This window comes from Microtus ochrogaster, chromosome 8, assembly GCF_000317375.1.
Source record: "Microtus ochrogaster isolate Prairie Vole_2 chromosome 8, MicOch1.0, whole genome shotgun sequence".
In the NCBI taxonomy this organism is placed as follows: Eukaryota; Metazoa; Chordata; class Mammalia; order Rodentia; family Cricetidae; genus Microtus; species Microtus ochrogaster.
This window is the reverse complement of record NC_022015.1, coordinates 35,750,822-35,777,573: the sequence shown is the minus strand read 5'-3', so window position 1 is coordinate 35,777,573 and position 26,752 is coordinate 35,750,822. Positions and strand designations below refer to the sequence as shown.

The 26,752-nt window shown below is 45.7% G+C and overlaps 1 protein-coding gene across 1 annotated transcript in view; it reads right to left on the bottom strand.

Moving 5' to 3' along the window:
- Positions 1 to 26,752, bottom strand: part of Kcnq1 (potassium voltage-gated channel subfamily Q member 1) — a 323,053-nt gene that overhangs the window by 212,120 nt on the left and 84,181 nt on the right. Inside the window, exons 7-10 of the mRNA XM_005351578.2 lie at positions 20,218 to 20,328; positions 19,258 to 19,353; positions 17,636 to 17,758; positions 16,358 to 16,499 (exon numbers count right to left, since the gene is read on the bottom strand). Coding sequence (XP_005351635.1) covers positions 16,358 to 16,499; positions 17,636 to 17,758; positions 19,258 to 19,353; positions 20,218 to 20,328 — 472 coding nt within the window. The remainder of the gene's footprint in view (positions 1 to 16,357; positions 16,500 to 17,635; positions 17,759 to 19,257; positions 19,354 to 20,217; positions 20,329 to 26,752) is intronic.

Below are 26,752 nucleotides of genomic sequence, written 5' to 3'. Positions count from 1 at the left end.
ACATACACACAAAAAATAATAAAAATAGCTCCTATAAGGATCATTTTAATAGGATAAGACAGATAGCTATAGTGGGGGGTAAAATACTGAGAAATCATATATTTGACTTAGAGCTGCATTTAGAACACACGGAGAAGAACTTTTCAAAACTTAACAGTAAAGTTCAGTTGGAAAATTAGCAAAAAATTTAAATAAACATTCAATGAATGGAAGACTGCGGGAAAAAAAAACCATTCACTATTATCCATTGGTAAAATAAAGATTTTAACCACTAAGAAATTACTGCATGTCTACCAGAGTTGGTAAAATGAAAATGCTGTCAATATTAGATGATCTATAGTAGTTCCAAATTAGAAATGACCTAGATGTCTACGGAAGAGTGAATGGTTAAAAACTGTGGTATGTCTATATTGTGAAATTCTACTTAACAAGTCTTAATAAACTGACAAATAAAACAAATTGGATGAAACTTCTAGAGAATTGTGAAAAGTTATCAAATTCCAAAAGATTTGCTTGTTTCTATTTATATAGCAATCTTAAAAAGGCAAATATAGCCGGGCGGTGGTGGCGCACGCCTTTAATCCCAGCACTCGGGAGGCAGAGGCAGGCGGATCTCTGTGAGTTCGAGACCAGCCTGGTCTACAAGAGCTAGTTCCAGGACAGGCTCCAAAAAACCACAGAGAAACCCTGTCTCGAAAAACCAAAAAAAAAAAAAAAGGCAAATATATAGATTCAAGAACAGAATAGCAATTACTGAGAATTAAGGCATGGTAGGAGGCAAGAGAATTTAGCTATAAAAAAGCAAACAGGAATCCTTGTGGTAATGAAAATATTCTGCATCACTGAACCAGTGTTTCCATCCCCCTTAAACTATACTACAGTTTGGATACCACCAGGAAAAACTAAATAAATGGTGCATGGTATCTCTTTGATTATTTTTTACAAATGCACATGAATGTTTAAAATAAAAATATTAAAAACTTTAATTTTGGAAGTGTGCAAAAGGGACATGGCATCCTAAGAAAAATACTGTATCTTTTGTGGAATATACCAGAATATACAATCTGGATCTAATCATAAATATAAAAAATCCTCAAAAAGTGATTTTGATGTTAGTAAAGACCAAGAGAAACTAGAAATATGCAAGTTCATGGTAATTAAAGATACACGACTAAGGGCAACATGGCACATGAACTTAACTCTGCACTGGGGGGGGGGGGCGGAGATGCACCAAAGGATTGTGTTGTGTTCACTGAAAAAAAGTGGAACATAGGCATTGGATTATTTCAGTGGCTATATTGATTTTTAATTGCAGAAGTTGATGTCTATTATATCACTTTCAAAGGGAGGAAATGTGATGTTGTCATCCTCCTTAAACTAGTACAGTTAGGAAATAAATTGTTAGGAAATACACAGCAAACTGTTTAGGGGTGAGGGACTGTAAAGTGTGCAATGTCTTTTCAAGTTTCTAGAGGAACATAGTGTACAAGTATGCATATAAAAACATTGAAATGAAAAAGGAAATGAGGTTTTAATGTTAATAAGTTTTACCTCAAATCTTAATGAAGGATATGAAGATCCTCATTCCTGTAATTTTTCTATAGTCCATCATTACTTATGAATAAAACAGTTTTGTTATGTTTCAAGAATCAGCTATGAGATATCACAGTATTCCAGTGGTTCAGACTGGAACCAATTTTGCCCTACCTGAGGGGGATAAATTTGGTAATATATAGAGAGTTGTGGGTTACTTTATTTTTGGTTGTGGTAACTGAGGGTGTGCTGTGCTGGCATCCTGGCAGAGACCAGGGACTCTGCTAAACATCCTACAGTACACGGGACATTCTGTTGACAAAGAGTTAGCTCTTGCCAAATGTCAATGGTTCCGCAGTGGAGTATCCCTGCCCCACTTGGCTAACAAGATGGAAAATTGCTCTGCCAATAATGGCTGGCAGGGATGCCGGGAAAGGGGAACCCTGCTTGTGGAAATGTGAGGTCAGACAGCATTTGAGGAAAGCAACCTGGCAGCATGCATGCAATTTAACAGTGAACCCATGCCTGTGTTTGGGGTTGAGCTCCATCCCTACCAGTTTCCCAAGTTGAAGCCCTCATTTCTAATATTTCAGAATGTAACAGGAGATCAGACCTTTAAACAGACAGTTAAATTGAGTCCGATTTTACTGGTGTGCCTATAAATAAGGGGAAATTATGACACACAGAGAGTCCCAAAGTGTGACTGTGTAGACAAGACTATGTGGAGACACAGGGCTATAGAGACCATGCGCAAGTTAAAGGTTTCAGGAGAAAAACAACCCACTGGCACTCTAATCTCTCCGTCTTGGCCCTCCTGTTTTGTGAGAAGCCTGTCAATTCAGCATTTGGTTTGACAACCTCAGAAAACCAATACATTATGGAAGTTCACTGCATAGAAATAAAAAACCTGCACATTGGGAAGTAAGTTTAAGAAAGACTTTTAGAAAATTAGCTTGAACCTCAAGTAAAGTATATTTCAAGCAGCCAAGAACATTGTGGATTAGGTATACTAAGAGGAATGAAGTAGACAATATAATCTTAGATTGGAATAGAAATGAGAGATAAATAGAATTGTTCCTGCAAGCACAGAGGAAGCTGTAGTGGTATGACTGTATAAGAAGGTGAAGAAAATCATGCATAATGTGGCCCCCGTTTGTTCAAAAGCAACAATAAGGCTCCATCATGACATGTATGTTTGATTGCATTGTGTATCATATAAGTATCAGAAAAAAATATTAGAGAATAAAATTATTGTTTATCAGCGTAGGTAACAGAGGAGAACCTAGCAAACATAAAGATCATATATGTACATTATACTCAACTATTATATAATTTTAAGGGAGTTTTTGTTTTGTTTTTTCAAGACAGGGTTTCTCTGTAGCTTTGGAGCTTGTCCTGGGACCAGCTCTTATAGACCAGGCTGGTCTCAAACTCACAGAGATCCGCCTGCCCCTGCCTTCCAAGTGCTGGGATTAAAGGCGTGCGCCACCACCTGGCTAATTTTAAGGAAGTTTAAGAAAAAGAATCCCCACCCCCAAGATTTGTGGCATGAGGACTAAAATGGGAGAAGGTGGAGCACAAAGCTGTCTGATCAGAGAGAAAAGGTCTGGTGTTGATAGAACATGGGGTCAAATTTGAGGAGGCAGACACCAGAGTCTTCATTGCATGCTGGGTAGCAATCTACATCATCATATTTTTTCACTACAGCAATCCTTGCAGTAGGCAGTTAGGCAGTAGGAGTTTTTCCTATCATTTTTAAAATTACATTTTAATTTATACATGTCTCTGCATAATATGTATGTATGTACACATATGTGCCTCTGTGTGTGTGCGTGCACATGCATGTAGATCAGAGAACAACTTGTGGTAACCAGTTTTCTCCTTCTAACATATGGGTAACAGGGAATTGATTTCAGGTCATCAGGCTTGGCAGGAAGTGTCTTTACCTAGGGAGCCATCTTGTAGTTCCCACAGAACCTTCATTTCACTGATGTATAAGAGAGTCATGAAAAGGCAGTAGGTGGATCAGGACCACAGCAATAAATGGTGGGACAGGGCAGTGACTTCAAGGAGCATGGCTGCAAGTACTCTGAGCACTATAAGTTTGTCTCTCTTTAAAGAGCACAAGTGCAAAGGAATGATTTAATTTCAATATTTCAAAATACTTAAAAATATTCAAAATACTTGTGGTGGGATGGATATAGGGCAAAATAGACCTGACTGATTAAATAAATAAGTAAATCTATATGGATGGATGTATAATCCATCTTCGTGTATTTTATCTGTGTATGCATATAAATCCATACCCAAAAATAAAGGACTCTTTTTACGTAGGTATGTGGAACAGGTCACATCCCAAGTTACAAATTACAAAAATAATGCTCTGATTTTTAGACTTTGATGTTGCAAAGGAGCTCTTTTAAGAAATCTGGGGCTTTCACACACTGCATCTTTTCGCTGTAAGCCTATTAAACCAGAAATAAATAACAGTTATAAAAATTTATTGCTTAAAAATTAAGCAAACATTTAAAAGAACTCTAGATTAAAGAGAAAAACATAACACAAAAATTATAAAAAAGGGGGGAATAAAATGGACCATATTTCATACTATGCCCTACATATCACAGCTATAGCTGTGATCAGAGGAAAATTTATAGCTTTTAAAATGCCTCTTGGTAAAGGGACTTTAAATATGTGAACTAAATATTATTCTTAATTAAGTTTAAAAAGAAAACACATAAATTAAAGATAATTAGGAAGATGGAATTAATAGATATCATACCCCAAAATGACTAAGAAGAAAACAAATATAGACGAAGGTAGTTTTTTGATAAGAGAATAAACATTTTAATAATTAACAGATTAGATAAATCTCTCATGAACTTGACTAAGAAAAAAGCAAAACTATAAAAGTACAGGCAAAAAAATTTATAGAAAGAGCATAAACTACTGAAAGAAAATTAGTTGCTACCAAGTGGCATCACAGTTGAAATACTCCAGGAAATTACATAACAATGAATAAATTATCCCTTAAAGCATGCACTAAACTAATTTAGAATACATTACCACAGAAAAGACTAAAAAAGGTTAAGATTTTGTATTAGGTCCAGATGGTACGTTAAATTTTTTTACAGTGTGTGTGTGTCTGTCTGTGTGTGTGTGTGTGTGTATGAACACATGTGCATGTAGTGTGGTGGTGGGTGCACCTCACAACATGTATGGAGGCCAAAAGAGAACTTGTAGAGATTGGTTCTTTCTTCCCAACATGTGGATCCTAGTGATTAAATTCAGGTCATCAGGCTTGGCAGCAGGTATCTTAACAAACTCACTGAGCCTTATTGCTAGCCACTATTTAACCTTTAAAGAGACCATAGCTCTAATGTTTTCAAACTGTTTTAGAACACAGAACAGATAGATTTCTAACTTGCATGCCAAAGGCATGGTGGAACCTGTCCTACTCTGCTGAGCCAGAGATTCTATTACTCGTAGGATCAGAAAACAGGCCTGTCCCTCATACTGCTGAAAAGCTATCCTTATAGCTTTAATAACTGATTGAAGGATCTCCATCAAATAAGCAGATCTCATAGATGGGGATATTAGTAATTTGCAGTGTTTTGCTACTTTGCAATCAAAGATATCAATGTCACCAGACAAAAACACTTTGCAAATGATTAAATTTATACAAGAGTTAAAAATTGTGCACAGTTTTAATTTTGATATTCACTGAGATTCCATCCATTTTTTCTTCCAACATCAATAACTAAGGCTAAGTTTCTGCACATACTCATCCATTGTGAATTACCAGTCTTTTACTTAATAACCGAAGACATAACCCTTGCTTGTATTTACACTGTCTCATATGAGAGCCACACAGCATCTTTTTACCCTGGAATCAATAACATTTTCTTTTTTTAATTCTCCCATTTTCTCAATCAATGTAAAGAGCTTTGAAAAAAACTGCTTACAATATGGGTGGAAACTGTTTCCCCAGGTTACCACTCAAAACTTATTTTTTGTATTTTCTGCTGTGCAAATTTTATATATTCTATTACCAGCTTTGCTGAGGTACAGCTGGCATATAATAAATGGCACGTGTTTAAATTGTAGGATCTGGTAACTTTTGACATGTGTTGAAATCGCTTCCACAATTAAGGTAATGAGCATATCCAGTGCTCCCAGAAGCTTCCTCTTGCCCTTTTGGACTTCCCCTACCACTGCTCCACCCCTCGGTAATTATTGACCTTTCTGTCACTCTAGGTTAGACTTCATTTTCTAGAGTGCTGTGGTAACAGAGGACGACAGTATGAACTCTTTGTCTGGCTTCTTTCACTCACTGTAATTACTTGGTGATTCATCCATGTTAGGTGTATCAGTAGTTCATTCCTTTGTACTTCTGAGTAGTATTCCATTTGAAAAACTCTTTTCAAATGTTGACTGTGCTTGGAATGTTTCCAAATGGAAAAAAAGAGAGAAAGAGCTAGAGACAGAAAAAGAAAGAAAAGAAACCACTGAACTGTTTTTGCAGAGTCCCTGAACCGCTGAGGAGGACACTGTGACCATGACAGATGATGGTTAAGTTCCTTAATGTCTTCACTAACACCTGGTCAGTCTCCTTAATTTTAGGCAATTAGTAGTTATGAAGTAGTGTCTATCTGTGTGAACTTCTTCAATAACTAATGATTCTGGGCATTGTCTCATTGTCTTCCTTTCTGTGAAGTATTGGTGTAAACAGTTTACCCATTTTTGTAATGTGTTTTTTCTTATTTTTCAGTTTAGAGTGTCTATCACATATTATATGAATTTTTCAATGAAAATTTTTTATTCTGAGAATTTTTATTTTTTGAACAAAAATACTTTGTCAGGAATATGATTTTAAAATATTTTCAGGGTTGGGGTAATGGCTCAATGGGTAACTGTGTTGAAATGCAGGTGTTCAAATCCTCAGCACCCACATTTTCAAAAGCCCTAAACCTGTCATGGCTGCACATATGTATAACCCTAGCATTGCAGGTGGGTTGGGCAGAGACAGGCAGATCCTGGGAGCTTGCTGACCTGTCAGTCTGGCTGAAACACTGAACTTCCAATTCAATGGGAGACTGCTTCAGGGAAAGGAGGTAGAGAGCCATAGAAAAAGATGCTAATTCTTTGTCCTCTGCATGTGTATTAACAGATATTCACAATTGTACATTTACATGCAATGCACAACACAGAACACACAAAAACATTTTCTTTCATCTGTCTTTCAAAAATGCATGCTTGGGAAGTCTGGCCAATTTATTCCAATTGCATGCTTTTGATGTGTCAAAGATATCCTTAACTACACTGTGTGTCCTGTAAGTTTTAGCCTTTGAATTCAGTTCTATGACAATTTTGACTTGGATTTTGTGGAGGAGGATAAAAATGTTTGAAATGTATATTCAGTTTTTTCCATTTTGTCCCCCCCCCTGCAAAAAACCCCATAACCTTCACATGTGGTTTAGAAATTAGTTGTCAGTATAAAGGTCCACCTGACCCCCATTCTGTCTCATTGATTTATTTGCTTCTCTATGCTGACACCATACATCTAGGTAACCTTTCAACCTTGTTCATGTTCGAAGTTGCTTTGGTTATTCTGGCTATCTGCATACTGGTCTTTGACTGCTTTTATACTGAATTTAGAAATCAATACTGAACCCTGTAGTTTGAGAACCTAATATGTATCTACATTCATTTTTCTTAGTTTCATTAGCATAGTTTCACATTTTTAAGGCTACTCAGAGTAGTATTTAAAAGTTTTTAACTCTGGCTTATTAGCAGCTAAAATTTAGAAGTAGAATTGCTTTTTGCAAAGCCACTTTGTGCAGCTGAACTGAATCTGCATAATCAAGTGGCCAATCTGACACATCAGATTTTCTACAGACAACCAGGAAGTCTACAAATTCTATCTGTTTCACTTATTTTCCAATTTGCTGTTTCTTACCTTATTCTACAGGCAAACATCTCCAACTTAATGTTGAATAAAAGTGTTAAGATCAGATATTTATGTTCCTGACATATGAGGAAAAATTGGTTTACTTAATATGCAGTAACTAACTGCAGGGTTTGTGTTTTGTTTTGTTTTGTTTTGTTTTGTTTTTGTTTTTTTGTCAATAACCTGTTTCAGCCCGAGAAAGCTTCTATTTTCTATTAGATACTTTGTAATCAGTCATTGCCAAGTTCTTCCAAATACTTTTCGAGCATCTTCTGAGAAAGCTATGTCTTTATGTTGTCACTTACTAATAGGGTTCATTTTACTAATTAAAAAAATTAAAACTAACTTTGTATTCCTGACCCCTAATTGATCATTTTGCTTAAAATGTTTGACTTGGTGTTCACAAGTGATATTTATCTACAGTTTCCTTTTTGTAATTTTTTGGCTAGGTTTCATATCAGGATAGTGCTAGTCTCAGAACTTAAAAGGATCCCTTTATTTCATTTTTTTAAAAAAAGAAACTAGATTTTGCTCTCTCTTAAACATATGCCAGGATTCATCAGGAAAACAACATGGTTCTGGAGTATTCTTTTATTTCATTGGTATTAGCAGATGATGCTTGGTTTGCATCTGCCTGCATTTTACCTTTTCCAAGAAATCTGCCGTTTCATCTAAGTTTTGGACTTTAGTAACAGAGTTGTGAAGGAGAGTCTCGTGGTTTTCCATCCTGTCATTTGCACAAAGCCGAGCATCTCATTTCTGACACTGACAAGTTACGACATCACTCTTTCTCTGTCAGTCTAGCTGGTTAGTCACTTATTGATTTTTTTTCCTGGCCTTAAAAATCAACATGAGTTTCATTATTTTTCCTGTTTTTATTTTCCTACTTTTTCCCTCAAATCCTTATTTCCTTGTGTCTACTTATTTTGGTTTACTTAGCAGTATTATAGGTCCCAGTGTGAGGCCTTCTCTGAAGTGCTTGCACGGTTCTATCTGGTCCTCCCAAGAATTGCTTTAGCGGTGCCTTTAAACTGTTGCATTTTGTGTTTTCACTTTCAATTGATTCAAAACAGTCTGTCTTTTTCCCTTAGATTTCCTCTCTCTCCCTGTGTTATATAGAGACACATTCTTTGCTTTCCATATATTTCAGAATTTGCCATCTTTTTAATTGATTTTAATTTAATTTTATTGTAGTCAAAGGACATATGACTTGACTAATTTTAAGTTTGTGAAGTTTTTTCACAGCTCAGAATATGATCTGTCTTGGCATGTGCTCTCTTTGTAGCTGGCAGCCATGTTTATTCTGCTGTTGTTGGGAGGAACGTTCTACCAGGGTTAGTTAAGTCAACTTGATTGAAAGTATTGTTTGGATCTGCATTTAGTTTGACCTTTATGTCTAACTACAGCAATAGAGGTATTAAAATATATAACACTAGTAATAGATACATACCTCATACATACACCATAGGATCTGATGTGGAATATTTTTATCATTATTTTTCTAAATAGTCACAAATCTGGGACTGTATTTCCTCTTTCGGAGAATAAGTTTAAATGCCAGAAGCATCACTGTTCAGAAGAGTAGAGTGATGAACCCAATTCCAACAAAATAAAAAGTTTAAAGCTTGTGGAGCACTTTCCCATCAGAGCCAAGCTAGCTTTCAGACTCTGTGTAGCAGGTGAACACCACAAAATTATTGGCATAAATATTTGCCTAGAAACAACACAAACCAGTTTCAAAAGAATTTAAAATGACAGGCATTAATGCTCATGTCACAGTAAGTAGATAAAAGCAGGATTAAAACTGAGCATTCAATGTGGACCCAACCCAGGGATGACAGTCATCAAAGCTGGGGTGTAGCCAGGGAGAGGACAGTTGTCCAAAACCTAGCAGCAATAAGACAAAAGCTGTTTTTTTCTTTATCATCTTCTCTGTATTCATGTTTTACAGTGAATATGAGCAGAAAACTCTATCTCTTAAAACTTCAAAGTAGATGTATTTTCTTAAAGATACAGGCTACAGTGTGAAGATGATTAGGCAGATGGGTGGGAAAGTCCAGCTATGGGACAAGACAGAAATGGCTAAGTAAGGCACTGCTGGAAAGATGCAGGGAAACCAGGCTCTTGTAAGTCACATGACCCTTCTAGGTATACAACAGCCATTACCAGTTCACAGTTCCTTCCAAGGTGGGCCCACTGATTCATCTGCTCATCCATCATGAAGACTATACTTGAGGTGACAAAAAAGGAGGTAAAAATGCAGGATGATAGGGCTGTGTTATCAGTGGCAGTACCAAAGAGAGGGGGAGTCATCAGGACACTGGGAATAGAAATGAGAAGCCAGATGCAGTGCTGATGAGAAGGTTCTGATCCAGGCTCAAGATATACCTAAGAAACTATGACCAGCCTTCTTACTGGCCCCTCCATAGCCTACATCCCATCAGTGAGGTAGGTTCTCTACCCCAAAGTCCTGATCAACTTCCTCAGTATATGGAGGCTGCTGCGGGTCATTTGTGACAACTGGGAGGGTCATTAGAAGTTTTGATCAAGTCCAGCCAAAGTCCTGAGCTACTATCGCACCTGAGACCCAGAACACCTGTGCAGGTGGCAGAGGCGCTATAAGCCTACAATTGTCCTACATCAGGTCTTGCTCTCCCACCCTGGTGGCTCTGATGCAGCAAAGTGGGAAGACTGAGAAGTCACAGAAGAACCGCTCTGCAGCTGGCACTGACCTCACACTGGGAGTTTCCCAAGGCTAATCTATAAACCACCTGCTTCATAGTAACATAGGTGCCTGTTACAGATTCCAGGACCTTCCCACAGTCAAGACAACCCAAAGAATTGAAGTAGGTTTGTAAATCTGCTGCGGATGAGCTCTGGCCTATGTGGAGAGAGCGCTCTCTGACACAAAGAGAAAGCGTCTGTGTTAAGCAGCAAGCAGACCTAAAATCTGCTCCCTGCAAGAAGTCCCTAGACAAGCTTGTGGAAACAGAATGGCTGCCTTGCACATACGTCTGCGCTCCTCTGTAAAAGAGGCTCTGGAATCAGCCTGAGAACTGACAGTAGAGCAGGTGCGGCAGGGCAGAACACATTCAGCCTGAACCAGGTGGCCTGGGTCTCAGCCTACCTGAGTAGCCACATGTGGACTCTGATGGCCCCTAAAGACAGAAAGTGAATCTGGAATCTTCATAAGGCAAGAAGTGATAACTGGGCCTCCTCCCCAGTGTAAAACTAGGCCTTATAGAGACCTATTATCGAGAGAGAAGACCCAAGGGAAGCATACAGAAACAAAGCAAATAAATAAGCCCACACATCGGTAGGTAGGGGAATGACGGAGATTCACTGGTCTTGCTCTATTCTTCCTGATGTATAAAAGCAAAGGGCCCTGCTTGACCTGCATGACAGGGACCTGCTCTCCAAGAGATGAGCCTCCACTCCAGTACATGAACTCTCTAGAAAATCTAGCCCAAAGCTGAGGCCCTGAAGACCTTGCACGGCTTTCCTGAGCTGTCCTATATGAGAGAAGATATAGCACCTCCCCCAGATATGTGCTCTTCCCCAGATACCCCACAGACAAAAGGTACTATAAACAAGAGTCTACACTACATGAAATTAGACTCCAGGATCTGCAGATGTTGAATTTATCAATAGAGGCTGAAAAAAATAAACATGTTCATGTGACTTCAAAATGAAAAGTTGTAAAATGAAATATGAGAGAGGTATTAGGTGCTAAAACCAAGGCTGATTTAAAGATCCACATGAGAATATACAGAAATGAGGAAATATCCAATAACTAAAATGACTATTTCATTAGATGGGTAAGGCGGTGGATGAGACATTCCTGCAGTTAGGAACGGCAGCAAGTACAAACACAGTATGGGTAGCCTAAGAAAGACATGGCAGCCGAGGACAGGATGAGACGATCCAGGTGAAGATTCAAGAAGGGGACTTGGAAGATAGCTCAGTGTGAAAGTGTTTGGTTCACAAGCATGAAGACCTTGGTTTGATTCCCACAAAACTGTATGATATGGTGACATGTGCTTGCAATCCCAGCAGTGTGGAGGCAGAGACAGGAGGATTCCTGGGGCTCACTGAGCAGCCAGTCTAGCCTGATTAATAAACTAGAGCTCATTAATGAGAGACTCCATCTCTGAGAAGGAGATGGTGTTTCTGAGAATGACACCCAAAGTTGTCCACTGGCCCTCACACAATACATATGTACACAACAGTTTCTAGCAGATATGGGAGCCACTTTGCTCGCCTGATGCAAGATATATGACCTCAGATTCAAGAGTCAGTACCATACCCCATGATTGAAAAAAATGATCCACCATATTTGTATAACTCAACTCAGAATTTTCAGAGTCATCAGGGGTGAAAAGGTCATGTACAAAGAGGTGTCTGTATGCAATTTTCCCAACTGAACCATCATCCAGGAGCAAGAAACAATAAAAAGATATAATCCAGCTGCAGCTGAATACTCACCAAGACCATCCCTGGGGGAAGCCTAGACTCCCAGAAGAAAGAAGTCTAGTTAAATCTGTGAGCAAGCCTCAGTGGTTCACACCAGCAGCAATGTGAACAAGTGATGCAGAGGATTGTTTGAATAGGCAAAACCAAAACACTGGGCAACAGCAGCCTAGAGGTGTGGATTGTGGGGGCAGGCGGGGTGACAGCACCTAAAACACCCAGGTCTCCTGAAGCTCAAAAGATGGGTCCGCATGATATAGAGATCATAAAAGTATTTAAAATGTGACTCTATGGGAGCCATAGAAATTCACACACAGGCAGGCACCCAGCCTGGAGTAGCGGAGTCCACCCAGAAAATGCCTCTGTCACTGACAGCTTTGTGAACTCCTGGGAGTCAGGGCTACTGCTTGACACACCTTGGAAGACCTACTACATTTGTGGGAACAATCAAGCCCCACCCACAGCAGGATCTCTGCATAAATGCACCCGCTCCATGGCTGCCAGTATGTTAGATGTCCACTAAGGCCACAGGTGAGTACTCAGGATTCCTAAGGGCAGTAGTAGTCAGGTCACCAATGTTGGGCTTCTCCATGATCTAGGGCCCTGGGCCTTGCTCTGCACCTTCTCCTTGGACCTGGATATCAATCTCTTTTGAATGCTAGTGGCATGTGGCTTGAGTCCTCCAGAGTGAGGGGCAATGCCTATCAGACCTAGATAGTTTCCTGTGTCCTCTCTAGGCTGTTGGCATTACTCCTGTCTCCTGGTAAGAGAGGTGGCCTTCTGGGGGAGGAGCAGACTCCTGCCTGCTTTTCACCGTGCATCTCTTTAAGGGGGCATACCCCCATTTTTACTGCAGGGTAGACTGGGACGAGATCCTTTCCCTTACCTGCTTCCACCACTCCAAGTCCACTACACCTGCACACATCTCATAGGTGAGCCTAGAAGAGTTTTCTTAGGCTATGTGTGTATCCGTGGGAGGTCCCTGAATGATTCTGGGTCTCTGTCCAGCCATTTTGGTTGGGATAGCACTGCAGCCCACTTCTACCTTCAGCATACACTGAAAGGACTGTTTGCATGTGGATTTTTGCACACCATGAACAGGTATGTGTCCTATGCTAGGACAAGATTATGGTTTCCTAGTTCTCACACACAGATGAGGTCCAAGTCTTGGTTTGGCCTGGCACTAAAAGTCAGTGTGACTGCTTGGGATCTGCCTCGTGGGAGCAGACACTCTGGGGCTTTCCCAGTGATATCCCTCCCCCACTGGGATTAGCACCCCGTCTCCATGCCAGAGTGTCCAAGATTCCAAGGAGCCTCTTAGATAAGGAGACTTGGGTATATCAGGTAACCCGTGGGGTAGGGGTTGCCCTGGGTCCTTAGAGGGACCAGACCAGTAGCTCAGTCTCCAAAATCTGGTGGCTCTGGTCTAGGCTGACTTATCTCAATAATAGAAAGAGACAGCGCGGTGTGGGAGCATTCCACAAGCAGTGCTGCTTTCTCCGCTCGTGTACCTCATTAACATGCCACAGACATCACTGCGGACTTCATAACACTAAGCAGGCTGAATGGACGGCAGGGACACTGCTGCCCCGTATTCAGAAAACATCGAGTGATGCTTCTCCTGGGCAGGCACAGGGCTGCATCCCTGCCGCCTCTGCTCACGCCCAACCTGCCCATTAGCATTAGCAGAAAGCCCCTATTTGCATTGAGACAATGATCCTACCCCTGAAGCAGAGCTGCAGGGGCACTGGGCATTTGTTGGCACAATTGCCCTTTGTGCCCGCTCCAGTGGGCAGGCGGGGAATATGTCCCAGGGGCTCATGGAGATGTGGCCAGCCCTGAGCCAAATCCCCATGCCATCTGATGAGGACGTAGCAGCTTGGCGCTCAGTAGAGTGGGGCCCAGGCTGGGTCCTGACAGACGGGATGCCTAGGGTAGTCTTCAGGAGCATAGAACAGCTACAGCCTCTTTCTTAAACACTTCCCACCCTCCTGCCAAGATGTAGTAGTGGGAACAATGACACAAGCCACAGGTCTGCTGCCCTCAGACAAGCTGAACTTGGTGGGCTGGGGCCCTAACACCTGTGAGAAGAAGGATGAGGAAAAATATTGTTGGTCACCCTCTGCTATACCTAAAACTGTCCTTACAACTGCCAACAAGCTGTAAGTTTCTGGAACATTCTACTTAGTACCAACACATTCTGGCAGGTCCCAGGCATTGGGAAGAAATCTGAGAAGGATGGAACAAGCCTAAATGACAGAATAACAGAGGGGCATAGCATCAACACAGGAGACAGTGTTGGATACACATTGTCAGTCTGGATCCTTAGTTCCCATCCTACCAAGGATGCAATGTCAGTGCCTATTTCCTGCCTGACCACATAGCACGTAAGGCTTGGCATAACTCTTGGCAGCCCAGATACTGAAACTGGATGTCCAGTCCCCAACAGGACACTCAAATGAAGCCTTCCCTTGGAGCCTGGGACTCATTGAAGGTGAGCAGGAATAATCCTGAATGAGAGGGTAGATTCTGACTGCAGAAACCAGGCCCACAGGAGCCAGCACTAGGCCCTTGGGTTTTCTATCATTGCTAAAGTGAGCAAACAGTCAAAGAGGAAGTGAGATGAACACCTATGCCTTTGGCTCAACCTTCCAGCTCTCCAATAGGATGAGGATTCTCCCCAACCTCAAGTGCTGAGGCCCCACTATCATTTCTTTGTACTTTCAGTCAGATGTCCCCTCCACTTAGGACTGCATCTTGGGCAGGGACTTCAGGAATGTTTGTGAGGTCTCTCCTCCCTGTCTTTCAGAAAGTGGTACTTGGACTCTCCCAATTCATGAATACTTGGGTCCCTTAGATAAAATAGGAAAGCATTTACATAGAACTTTCTTGCACATCCGTATGACATCTCCAGACTCTTTAGAAAAACAACTGCCATGTAATAACCTGCTAACTGATTGAGTCAGAGGATGCAGAACCTGTGGACACTGGGATAGCTGAACCATTTGCCTCAGTATATAGTCCTGAGAGGAATCAGTCAGCAGGACAGTGTAAGGGATTTCCCAGGAGATGCTGAGAAAAAAAAATGTGGTAAGTATAGCCACATCCCAGTCCCAGTGACAGATCATTATCTCAATACCCACACTGACTCAGAGGAGGAAAAAGGCCAGAACCATTCAAATCAAGTTACAGACAGCTGCTAGAGAATTCAGTCATTCACTGTGAGCTGGGTACTGAAGTTTTCAGAGAGATAATGAGAGCTGCAGGGAGAACTGGGTTCCTTCCACAGCCACCTATGCTGTCTCCCAAGGGTAATGCTGCAAATTCAAAGTCTCCACTTTGTATTTGGGGCCAGGAATGTGAGAATCCTAGACCCATGCAGCCGTGTCTCATGGGAAAGTACTCAACAATATACCGTGATAACAGAAACAGTACATGTACCTCCAGAGAAGTCTCTTTGGTCAGTGGATACCTGGTGCTCCTGCTGTGGTCCCCAATAAAGGGGTCTCCAGACCAAAGGAAGGATGTACCAAGAGTGCTCACGGCCTATCTGCCCTGTATCTGGTGACCCAGAGGCATATCTGGGGGCATGCCACACTCCCACTCTGTGGCCTGGAAAATATGCCTGACCTCTCCAAGTTCCCTTCTCAAGTGTTGCAGAGCCTCGCTGTGGCTTAACAAAGGTAAAACTTGAACTGGGACCCAGCATCCAAAGCTTGGACAGGCCTGCAGTCTAATAACCAGGTCCCATGAGCCAGGCCTCATCCAAGCCCCACAGTGGGATGAATATAGAGGAACAGCTCTGCTGAGAGCAGATATAAACCTAGGGCTTTAAGAAGTGTCTGTCCATCAAGGTGCTGACCCCAATTCCATATGTTCCCATGATTTCACCAACCATTCACTGACTCTCCAGAGCCTGCAGAGGCCTCATCTCTACCACCCTCACCTCGGGACTTCCCTGTCAGTGGGCAAATCCCTAAGAGGTCACCCTAGCCATTTTTCAAATACAGAAACTTGGGTGCTGAAAAAGAGAGGTCCAGTGAATAGGACATATGTGCCACCTTCCCTTTTGTGGCAAGGTCAGGCCATGCTGACCCCCAACGTCAAAGGCAGTTGTAGGCCTCCTCTCAGAAGACTGTACTTCCTTTGGAAAGGCAAGGGGAACACGGCATCAAAGCTTCCAGAAACTTCCAGGTCTACTCTGCCGTCCATCCTCCTGTAGCAGAGACCTCAAAGCTATGTTTGGGCTCCCAAGGTAGGCAGAGACTGTGTGTGCAAAGGGTCCTTATGGAGAGAGTGCCAGGAGAGGACTGGGGGTGGCATGGGAGCTCCCCAAGCCAGACTGACACTGCTACAGGGTCAGCACTGAGGGCCCTGGCCCTGCACACATGTATGCTTGCTTACCTGAGCTGTCATAGCCATCAGGGGAGAAATGGTCTGGCCTCCGATCTTCTGGAGGATCATATGTGATGTGAGGGACATTGAATATTTTCTCTCCAGGACTCATCCCATTATCCTTGTCCAGCTTGAACTTCTTCTTCTTTACCTAAAATGTTCACATGATGAATGGCAGCTCCTGAGCACCATCTGCCAGATCGTCAACCAGCCCCAGAGCACCTGTAGAGTCCTGAGTCCAGCCTTGAGATATGTACCCTTGAGGGAACTTGGGTCAGAGGCTGAGCTCTAGCACCCTCAAACATTGATGGAGTGAGGTTTCAGTGTGCTGATGTTGCTGGAGGGATCAGGGTGTGACTTGGCCCAGAGTGGCCCTCTGTGAGCCTTAGCCTAAGAAAGGCAGACAGACCAAAAAAATAAAAACAGGACAATAGTAGGCTGTAAATATGCAAGCTTTCACCAGGACAGTATGGCTGAAGGCCAAGGCAGCAAAGTAAATGGTGGGAGATACACTAGGAGCACTGGAGCCTCTTTAAAGAGGTCGCCCGGCTGGGCGGTGGTGGCACACACCTTTAATTCCAGCACTCGGGAGGCAGAGGGAGACAGATCTTTGTCAGTTCGAGAATAGCCTGGTCTACAGAACAAATTTCAGGACAGCCAAGGCCACATTAGAAAACCCTGTCTGGGAAAAAAAATCAAACCAAAACAAGCAAAGGAGTCTCCTGGATAAAGTGGGGGAGCAGGTTGTGTGAAGCCAGGGAGAACATCCAGGCAAAGGGAAGAGCAAGCTCAAGGGTCCAATGACAATTGGAAGCTGGGAAGATTGTCTCTTCAAGGAAAGTGAAGTGAGGGCCAGCAAGAGGAAGAGCTCCAACCTTTTCCTCAGTGCTCCAGGTAGATGACAGATCTCCTGCCCACAGCTGCTGGAACCTCCCTCCTCTGTGATCTAGAGCTCCTACCTTCCCCTCTGCCTGCTTTACCCAACAAGGAAAACCAGCACCAGGATCCTCTCAAGAGCTTTCTTCTAGCAGTTGATGGAGCCAGCCCATCCTATTTCAGAAGTACTCTCTTTAGACCTATCCTGGTCTTGGCATGGCCAGTCCAATATGGCTCCAAGGGCAGAGGACATGAGGACAGCAGGGATCAGGCCAGACTTCCTCTGAATGGTGGTGGGACCCCAATGAGCGCTACCCTCAATGGCAATACTAGGGTTTCACACTCAGCCTCTCCAGCTTCCTGAGCTGCTAACACTCAATCCCCATTCTGGTGACTGGTAAGATTGCTTACCATGACAGACTTCCTAGGCTTGGGGCTAGGGGACAGCAGAGGGTGGCTTCGGGCAGGCTTCCGGACATAGATCTTCCAGGTGGATGAGTCAGGGTTCTCAGCAGCATAGCACCTCCATGCAGTCTGATACCAGATAGAGGGGAGAGGAAAGAGAAGTCATTGATCCAGCCATTCAGTGGTACCTCTTGGAAAACCTTGAGCTCTTCCCAGAGCCTCAGGCTCCTTCCCTGGCAGCAGGACCTGGCCCTCTAGGGCTAGGAAGGGAACTGCCTTATGCGTCAACTATCAGTCATAACTCAGATGCTAACAAGACCTTTGCCTGTGACCTGAATCCCTCCTGAAGAGTGGCCTAGAGCAAACCTCAGACGCATCAGCTAAGGCAGAGTTAGACACTCAGGTTTACCTAGAGAAAGATAGTGGAAAAGGGTTGCCCAGGCCTGTGTGAACACCAGCAGGGTGTGGAACACCAGCAGGGACCAGCATGAGGTGAGGCCTCCTCGAGGCTTCAAGTGCTAGCCTGTGACTATGAGGAGCCTCTGATGACTACAAATGAATCTCTTGGCCAGCATTCTAGAGGGACAATCCCTTCCCTTAGTCATTACAGCAAGATGACCTGCAGAAGACCCTGGAGGGGCCTGAGGGAACCAAGGCAGCAAGAAGAGGAAGAAACATATGCCAGAACCTCTTATGGGGACATATCACAATGGCTTTGTCACTAGAGGCCCTATGGGCATAAGAAAGCAAAATTGATTCAAAGTTCTACGTGCTGGCAAAGCTTCTGGGAAGACAGCCCCACTCCGTGACAGGAATCTAACACAGACACCAAACCCAGGCAGGGATACCTATGACCCGGGACAGTTTAGAGGCCCTTCCAAGGGTTGTATGTTTCACGCACACCCTATGTGGGCAGCTCCACTTGAACTAGAGGGGTTCACACAGTGATTATAGCCACTACTCTGGTTAGAAGGTTATGTCCACACCCAGGCTATGTTGGTCATGTAGAGCACCCGTGCTTGGAGTCCTCACCTGACCTCAGCTCAGTTAGCAATAAAAACCAGAGACCCAGTTTACAACGGTTCTCTTTACCATTGAAGGGCAGTCCAGGTCTCTGGAGTGTTCCTAAGGGCCTAGAGAACAGTAGCAAAGCCCACCATTTCTTCAGTTATGTTTAGAGCCTTCTTGTTCTTTGCTCTCAGGCTCTGCTGTCACTAACTCCCAACCTTCTGAGAAGTGGCCCGTGCTGTCTGACTATTGTACTTACTATTCCCACAAATGGCCACTGGTCACCGTAAAAGCTGGGTCCTGGTCCACTAGGCCTCCTCTCTCTGACTTGTCCCTGTCCACACAGGCTGACTAGCAGAGTACAGACTGGCTGAGTGGCAATGGTCAGGCCTCATGCTATCCTGCAAGTATGGCCGTCAATGGGAATAGTATAGGAAGTAATAGCCCTGCATTTTTGTGCCCATCCTGCCATCCCAATAATGGGTATTTTCCCAGAGAGCCACCTTACCATGGGAGGAGCCACAGCAAAAGGACCCATTCCTCTCAGGCAGTAGGCATGGCTGGAGGGGCTTCACTGCCCAAGCATATAGCACTAACAGCCCACCGGGCACAGCACATACCTGGATGAGGGATGCCGCGGCTGGGATCTGCCGGTTGAAGTGCTTCTGCCTCTGCTTCTGTTGGACCTTCAGGGCAAACCCAGAGCCAAGTATCCCCTGGTAAGGGACACAAGGTGTCTATTGTCACATGGGTCATGCTGGCCAATACTCAACAAAGGACAAAGGCCCCAAGGAAGAGCAAGAGGAGCAAAAGGCACCTGGAGACCAGGCATGCACAGTGCCCAGGGCTGTGGCAAGGCAGCCACCACCAGGAGGTGGGTAGGAGACACAGCAGATGCCCCAGGGGAGCAGGAGTTTGAGGCTGTGCTCGGCCAGGAACCCATGGCTACTGCAGCCAGGGTAGCCAAGAAGAGCAGTGACAGAGAAAGAGTGTTACCTTAGCAATAGGGGGCCATGCAGGAGACATATACCATATGTTATAACTTATGCCTATATGTCACACATGCACAGACAATAAACACATGAACACATATTATCTCCCATGTGCTGTAGAGACTCATGCAACAGATACTATATAGACATGGAACATATGTGCAAATATATGTGTACACATGACACATATTAAATCAGAGATACATATATGAACACATGTACACAGAACATATGGTAAATATGCTATTCAAATGCAACACAGATACTTATAAATTCAACACATGTACAGTATATACACACAACATGTATAAGAGACACCTACAATGACACATATATACAAGTAACCAGTGTGTGTCCCACATAGCACACATGTGTAGGCATAGGTCTATGGTTTCTGGAAAGGTCATGAAACAGAGTCACTCCCAGCTGCAGAGCAGGCCTACAGATTCTGCCCAGTCTGCTCCCCTGGACCTTACTGCTTCTGTCAAGGGCCACGACAGGCTGCCTCTCATTCTACTTCAAGGGAGGCTCAGGAGTTGGGGCAAGGATGCAGGGGAAACAGAGGATAGGGTCCCCTTGGGCACCCACCGCTGGGAGTGCAAAGAAGGATATGGCGAAGACAGAGAAACAGGAGGCGATGGTCTTCCCGACCCACGTCTGGGGTACCTTATCCCCGTAGCCGATGGTGGTGACTGTGACCTACAAGGAAGAAGGACAGCAGTCAGTGGCTGGTGGGCTGAGAACCTCAGAAAGGACACCCGCCAGTTCCAAGCCAGTATCTTCATAACAAGAGAGACCAACCTAAAACCCTGTTCACCATAATAGTGAGGCACAGTTCTGAGAAGTTCCAGAAACAGCACTGTGGTAAGTTGGTTAGTTCAAGTTTCTGTCTCCTTAGTCCCTCAGCTCTGACTACCACAGATGGCACAGCCCTGGGGTTGCAGAGAGGTTGGGATGTGCAGGACAGGCAAACAGCTCAAAGCCCACCCACAGGGGCCAGGCTTCCTGGCCCATCCCAAGGAGCCCTGTCTTGGCCACCGAAGTTGCAGTATACTGGCCCCCAGGAGGCCGGAAGTTCCCACTGAGGCCAGCGGTCCACAAAGCCCCAGGATGGGGCTGACATGCTGCTTCCTGCCACCAGCCCAGGGATCCAGATGTTTCATTTTTCCTTTTCAGAGAGAATAAGACAAGGCGCTAGCCTTCTTCTCGGTGGGAGAGCAGCGTCCAGGGTGTGCAGTGGGACAATAGGAGTGAGGGGCTGCTCCCCCCCAGGTCACCCCCTGCCATCTGTCATCTGAGGTTTACTCCTGAGGCCTCTGATGAGGGACTTGGGGGCCCACCCTGGCTGTGCCTAACTACTAGATCACACCATAAGTCTGCCTTGGGCTGGGGAGACCAGGGTGTCACACGCACTCACACACAGCCACTGAGAACACAACACGCTGTCCAGGTCAGCCCTGCAGCTAAGGCAAGTCAATGTGACGGGAGAGCCAATTGCTCACTCCAGATGCCTCAGCTGCCACACTGGGGTCCAAGTGACACCACCCAGCCGAGACCTACATGAGAATCCCTAAGTGACCCCTGGCCAACAGGGTCAGCAAGGACAGGGCCTGGGGAACACCATCTAATAGACTTCAACTGAAGGGAGGCCCAGAGAGGAAGCTCCAAGATCCCTCCAGACCATCACTGCCCACGTCATTCCCAGACAGATTGCACTCTGGACCACTCTGTTCCCCAGTGTCCACTAAGGAAGAGGGGAAGGTAAGAGAAGTATGGGACTCAGAGGTGACCAGGCACACATGAATGGCTGTGGAGATGGGTGCTCGCAGCCCAGGAAGCACTCTGAGCAACCACAGCAGGGGAACAGAGGACAAGGACAGCAGGAGTCACCTCATAGTGCCAAGTTCATTACTCTAGCAGTATGTTAACAAGTCATGAAACAACAGGTCAGTCTCCCTGGATGGCAACCAACAGGACACCATTGGGCCACCCCCCTCAGGGCTGCACCAGGCTGTAGAGGGTGCATACTGGTGTTTCCCACAACTACCCACATGAAATCTTCCCCACAATGTCATTATCCTTAAACAAATCCACACCCCACACACAAGCAGAGGGCATAGCAAGCCATTCATGACTGGGCTCTTTAAAGGGACCACCCTGTTCTACATATGTGGCCATACAGTTGGAAATGTGCCTCACATGGAGAGAGGGGCACACACTCCCACTCCCATACACATGAGGGAACATGCACCACCGACAGAGCCGAGACCATGGGGGTGTGCATACACACTGCACAAGTTCACAAAGAGGTCTAGAGGTCACACCCATGACTGACAGCCAGGGCACATGCTGTCCAGACATCTTATGTGCACACACACACCTGAAACAGCTCTGAAAATGTAAACGGAAGCCAAGTCACTCCTGGGACTGAAGGCATGGCTGCCAGCGAGCTGCTGGATAAGAGGACCCAAGGGAGCTGAGCTCCTCGCTAGTAGTGTCTTCCCAGAGGGCCTGCACCACACATGTGAGAGCTGGCCCACAGCTGCCTTCTCTAGGGAGTCGGGCACATGCCAGGAGCTACTTGTAAAGGCAGAGCTGGGCTGCAACCAGTGAGAGTTTAAGGTCATGTATGGTTTGTTTGAGGCTAGCCTGGGCTACATAAAACCCAGTCCCCTCCCCCCGAAAAAAAAAAAGTGGGAGAGAAAGAAAAGAACAAAAACATCTCTACAAGTGGAAGGGTAATGGTCTAGATGGCAAGCTGGGAAGAAGCACGGGTGAGTGGGGAGGAAATGAAGGACCTGCGGCCATGCTCCTGCCTTTCCCCTAAAGATCAGGAGAAGGAGGTTCCAGTGCAGCAGTCCTGAGTGCTGGACAGCCCCCATTGGAGGGCACCTAATTACTAGGAGCCTTTTCCTTCTCCCTGGGCCACCACAGACCTTCCAGTCCAGTTCATGAGTCCTCACTCTCAGGTGCCCTGTCCCTGTCAAATTCTTTTTCCTGAAGTTACGGAGACAGCAACTCAGGAATGGGCCATTTTATAGAGCTGTCTAGAACCTGTCCCCAACAGCCAGATCTGCAAGTCTTCTGGGACAATGAACAGAGGGGACCTTTCCAGGATCCAACCAACAGTAGGTCACCTGAGTAGATCACTGTCCCAATGACAGAACCTGTGGGGCAGGCTATGGTTAATGGTCCCCTTCCTCCTCCTGAATAGGCTGAAGGAAGAAGAGACTGGGAGGACTTCCGGAGCTAGTGGTACCTAGTCTTCTCCTTTTGAGTCTGGAGGCAGTCTGGCCCAGAACAATCATTGCTGGAGCTCAGCTTCCTGCATGCTCACTAACTTAACTCTTATTCATACTCATGGATTAGATGTGCCCGAAGAGGCTAGTTGGCATACCCAGGGCCACACAGCTGATACCTGGTGGGCATGGAATGTGAGTACAGCTTGGTCTCTATGGTGGTGTCACACTGTGTCATCCTTGTATCTCATCTTTCACTACTTTCTGAGGCCATCTGCTTCCTCCAGGAGGAAGGGTACCTGGGAAGCTCTATTCCTGAGACTTGTGCAGGCACATCCTTGATGGCATGAGCTAAACCCCTGTGCACCCCTGGAGGGGCATTTCACTTGTATTTTAATAAATAAAGCTTGCCTGAGGATCAGAAAATTAAAACAGCCACACTGGCCAGCCTTACAGATCAGGCAACAATAACACACACCTTTAATCCCAGTAGCCACACTAGTTGCCATAGAAACCAGCGGTGCCTGCCTTTAATGCCAGTGGTGCACACCTTTAATCCCAGAACTAGAGAGGATTATAACATGAGAGGAGACAGATCTCAGTCTCAGTCTCATTCTGAGATTCCTAGGGGGCAAGGTCGCCATTTAGGACTGAGGTCGAGGTAAGAGTCAGTGGCTGGCTGCTTTGCTTTTCAGATCTGAGTTTTTATTAAGCATGCTTCACACCACCATCACCAGATCTGCTGAGTCTATGTAATACATCTTGTAGGCACTGGCTACTGAACAGCAACCACAAGAAAATGGGCCTACTTTGTAGACTCCTAGCCATCTGATAAAGACCTCTCCTTGGGAAGGGCTCACTAGAAAGGGTCCTGGCAGGCTCTCAGCCCTTACTGCATGATACTCATAGAACCTACATGGAGGAGGAAAAGGCTGAATGCTACAAGCCCTGATCCCTGCTCTGGCCTTCATGTCTCCATAGTCAGAATAGTCCTGAAGAATGACACCTCCCACAGACGGTTCCACAGGGTTTGCATGTGACTGTCTGAGGAGACCTCCCCATCCCAAGGCCCCTCTAGCCTGACTCTGCAGGATGCAATCCAGTCTGGAAGGTGGGAACCTTCCAGAGCTTCCAGGTGAGGAAAGAAGCCCAGTCAGACTGGGTTTTTTTTAAAGGACTGAAAGGCAGGGTGGGGATCAAGTCTGCTCACTTGAAGTTCTGTATTTATCCACTCGGGGTAAACAGAGCCCAGCAGCCGCCTGTTTTCAGAGACCCCAGGCACTAAACAGAGGAGCCCGTGTTTGCAGAAACAGCTTTTCCCTCCACTCAAACCATAGTACAAACAAATGCATTCTGTTCCACAAGTAAAGGAAAGGCCTGAGGAGCTCCCCAAATGCTTCACGGCCACACTTGGACATTACACTGGGGGTTCTGGGACCTCACACCCATGTAGGTGTTTCCACCAGAGGAAGGGGACACAGTACCATGGAGCAGGCACCTTTGTAGCCCAGCTGTGGGAATCCATGGTCTGGGAAGACAGGCAACCCCGCAAAATACAACCTGGATAACTACATTCTGGACTTAACTGTGTCCCCCACATGGGTCACCACCCCCGTCACATACACAGACTCTAGTTTTATTCCAAATTCCAGCCTTCCTTCTGGGTCCCCTGGGTGGATCCTAATCCAGTGATAATGTGTCCACGTAAAACACAAAGGAACAACCCGGGATGCTCAGGCCACCAGAAACCAGACTTAATAATGAACCTTCCAAGAGCCAGCACAGCCCTGCCCATGCCTCAGTTTCAGACTCTGGTCTTCAGAACCGTGGGATCTCGACAGAACAGGACATACTGAATCCACCTGTGGGCAGTGTACAGACTTTCCTGCCCCCATTCATCTGGTTTACTTGCTCAGTGAAGAAACACTGGCCAGAGGATGACCCTCAGCTTCATTACAGCCTCTACAGGCTAGCAAGGTGAGAGCAATTTCCACCCCTGCAGGCATGCCTCTATGCCTGGTCCTACCCTCAGCATACCTTAGGGGAAGCTAGTCCAGTCCCCAGGGTCCAGCCAGCACCCTTTGTGATAGGGGCCAGGGCTTGAGGTACAGCAGATAATAGAGGGGCCTGACCTTCTGAAAATTCTCTCACCTGTGGGTGCTCACATGCGCCCCCCTGCCACATTAATACAGATGAGCAGCAGGGTGGGGACATAATCCCCTTGTGGAATGAAGGGAGACAAAGGAGATGACTGTTCATTGGCACAGGCTAAAGAACTCTGAGCCCGGCTGCCCCTGTCCTGTAGCACTAAAGTTCTGATTACCCTAGAGGTGCCAGGAACACAGCCTTGGGCTGCTCCCACCAGACAGCTGCAGAGACAGCCGCTGAATGAATGGGGGCTCTTGGCCCCCTGAGCTGGGTGCTGGGGGTCCTGGGCAGCCAAGGGCACAGGGCCTCATGGGAACAATGGCCAGGCCAGGGGTGCGCTGTGGCCGAGGCCTGGGTTGCAGCTGACAGAGTAGGCCGGAGCACTGGTGCCAAGCTGGGCACAAAAGGGCCGTGTTCCTGGCTGGCGGGCGGATGTTTGCACAGGTGTGGGAGTGGGGGCGCCTCTCTGCCGAGGGCTGGGGGGCCAGGAACCAGGGGGCTGGGAAGCAGCTCCTGCAGGAGGCTGGGAACACAGGCAGGGCAGCACCGAGGCTGGACACTGTTAAGGTTGGGCACCACTTATCAGCCACACTGTGGGTAGTCACCCACTCACTTCCTGTTGTGCCTCAGTCAGCACTGCCCATCTCTCACCAGAGAATTCTGGCTTGGAGTAGTCTGCCCTCCCCCATGCAGGCCTAGCTACATCTCTGGGATGTTCCCCCTACCACAGGCAAGCTTCCTAACTGGGGCACTGAGCTCTCTCCTACCAATACAACTTCCTGTCATACCAGGGTATCTGGAGACATTGGCCCCCCAAAAGGTAGACAGAGGTGAACCTAGGGCCTGTCCCAACCTGGGAGCTTGCCAGCATGTCCTTACCTTCTCTAAGTTGTTTAGAATGCTGGAAACTTTCAAAAAGCAGACTGAATTGGCCAATGTCAAGAATTCCTGCTATGTGCCCTGCTTCCTGGGGGCACGTGAGAATTGAGGGAACATGTATTTGCCCCAGATCCCTGTCCCCACCTTAATCTAGAATCTCTGAGAGTGAACAGGCCTCAGAGATTGTTCATTCCTGGTCGGGGTATTTGGGGGACACTGAAACCAGGGCCCAATTCGGCCATCACCACCATGTATGGCTGTTTGCCCTGTGCCAGGTTCCCAGAGCCTGTGTTTTCCCTTTCTATGGGTTGCCACAATCCAACCAACCTTTTCAGTAGCCTAGTGAGCTCCAAGTCCAACAGACTGAGAATGCTGGATGGGAAGGAGTTGGCTCTGGTATCCTCACACTCCCCCAGGGGTGCCAGCCCTGGTAGTTCCTCCAGGCATGATGGTGGCTCTGTACAACCTATTGCCCTCAGAGTTGAGGGGTGCGATAGAGTCGGGGGTAGCCCACAACTGCCCTGAACTATGTGCTGCTGTTAGATATTTGTGTTCCCTGTGCATAGGGGTCCTTGATGTCTAATGCCTGGACAAAGTCTGCTTTCAGAGAAGGACCTACAGGCCATGCGGCAGCCATCAACTTCTGGAGGACACTGGCAGTTAGAAAGCCCCCTAAATTGCCTTAGTCAGAGGCTTTTAGGCCATGAGCAATGGTTCCAAGGTCATAGACCAGTACTCCAAGAGTGTGCCTGGATTTCTTCAACACCATCTTCACCAGAACCTCTCCCTCTTCTGCCTGCTAGCTGACTCCTGGAGAGTCATATGTCCCCCCCCATCCCCCCCATATCTCTCTCTCT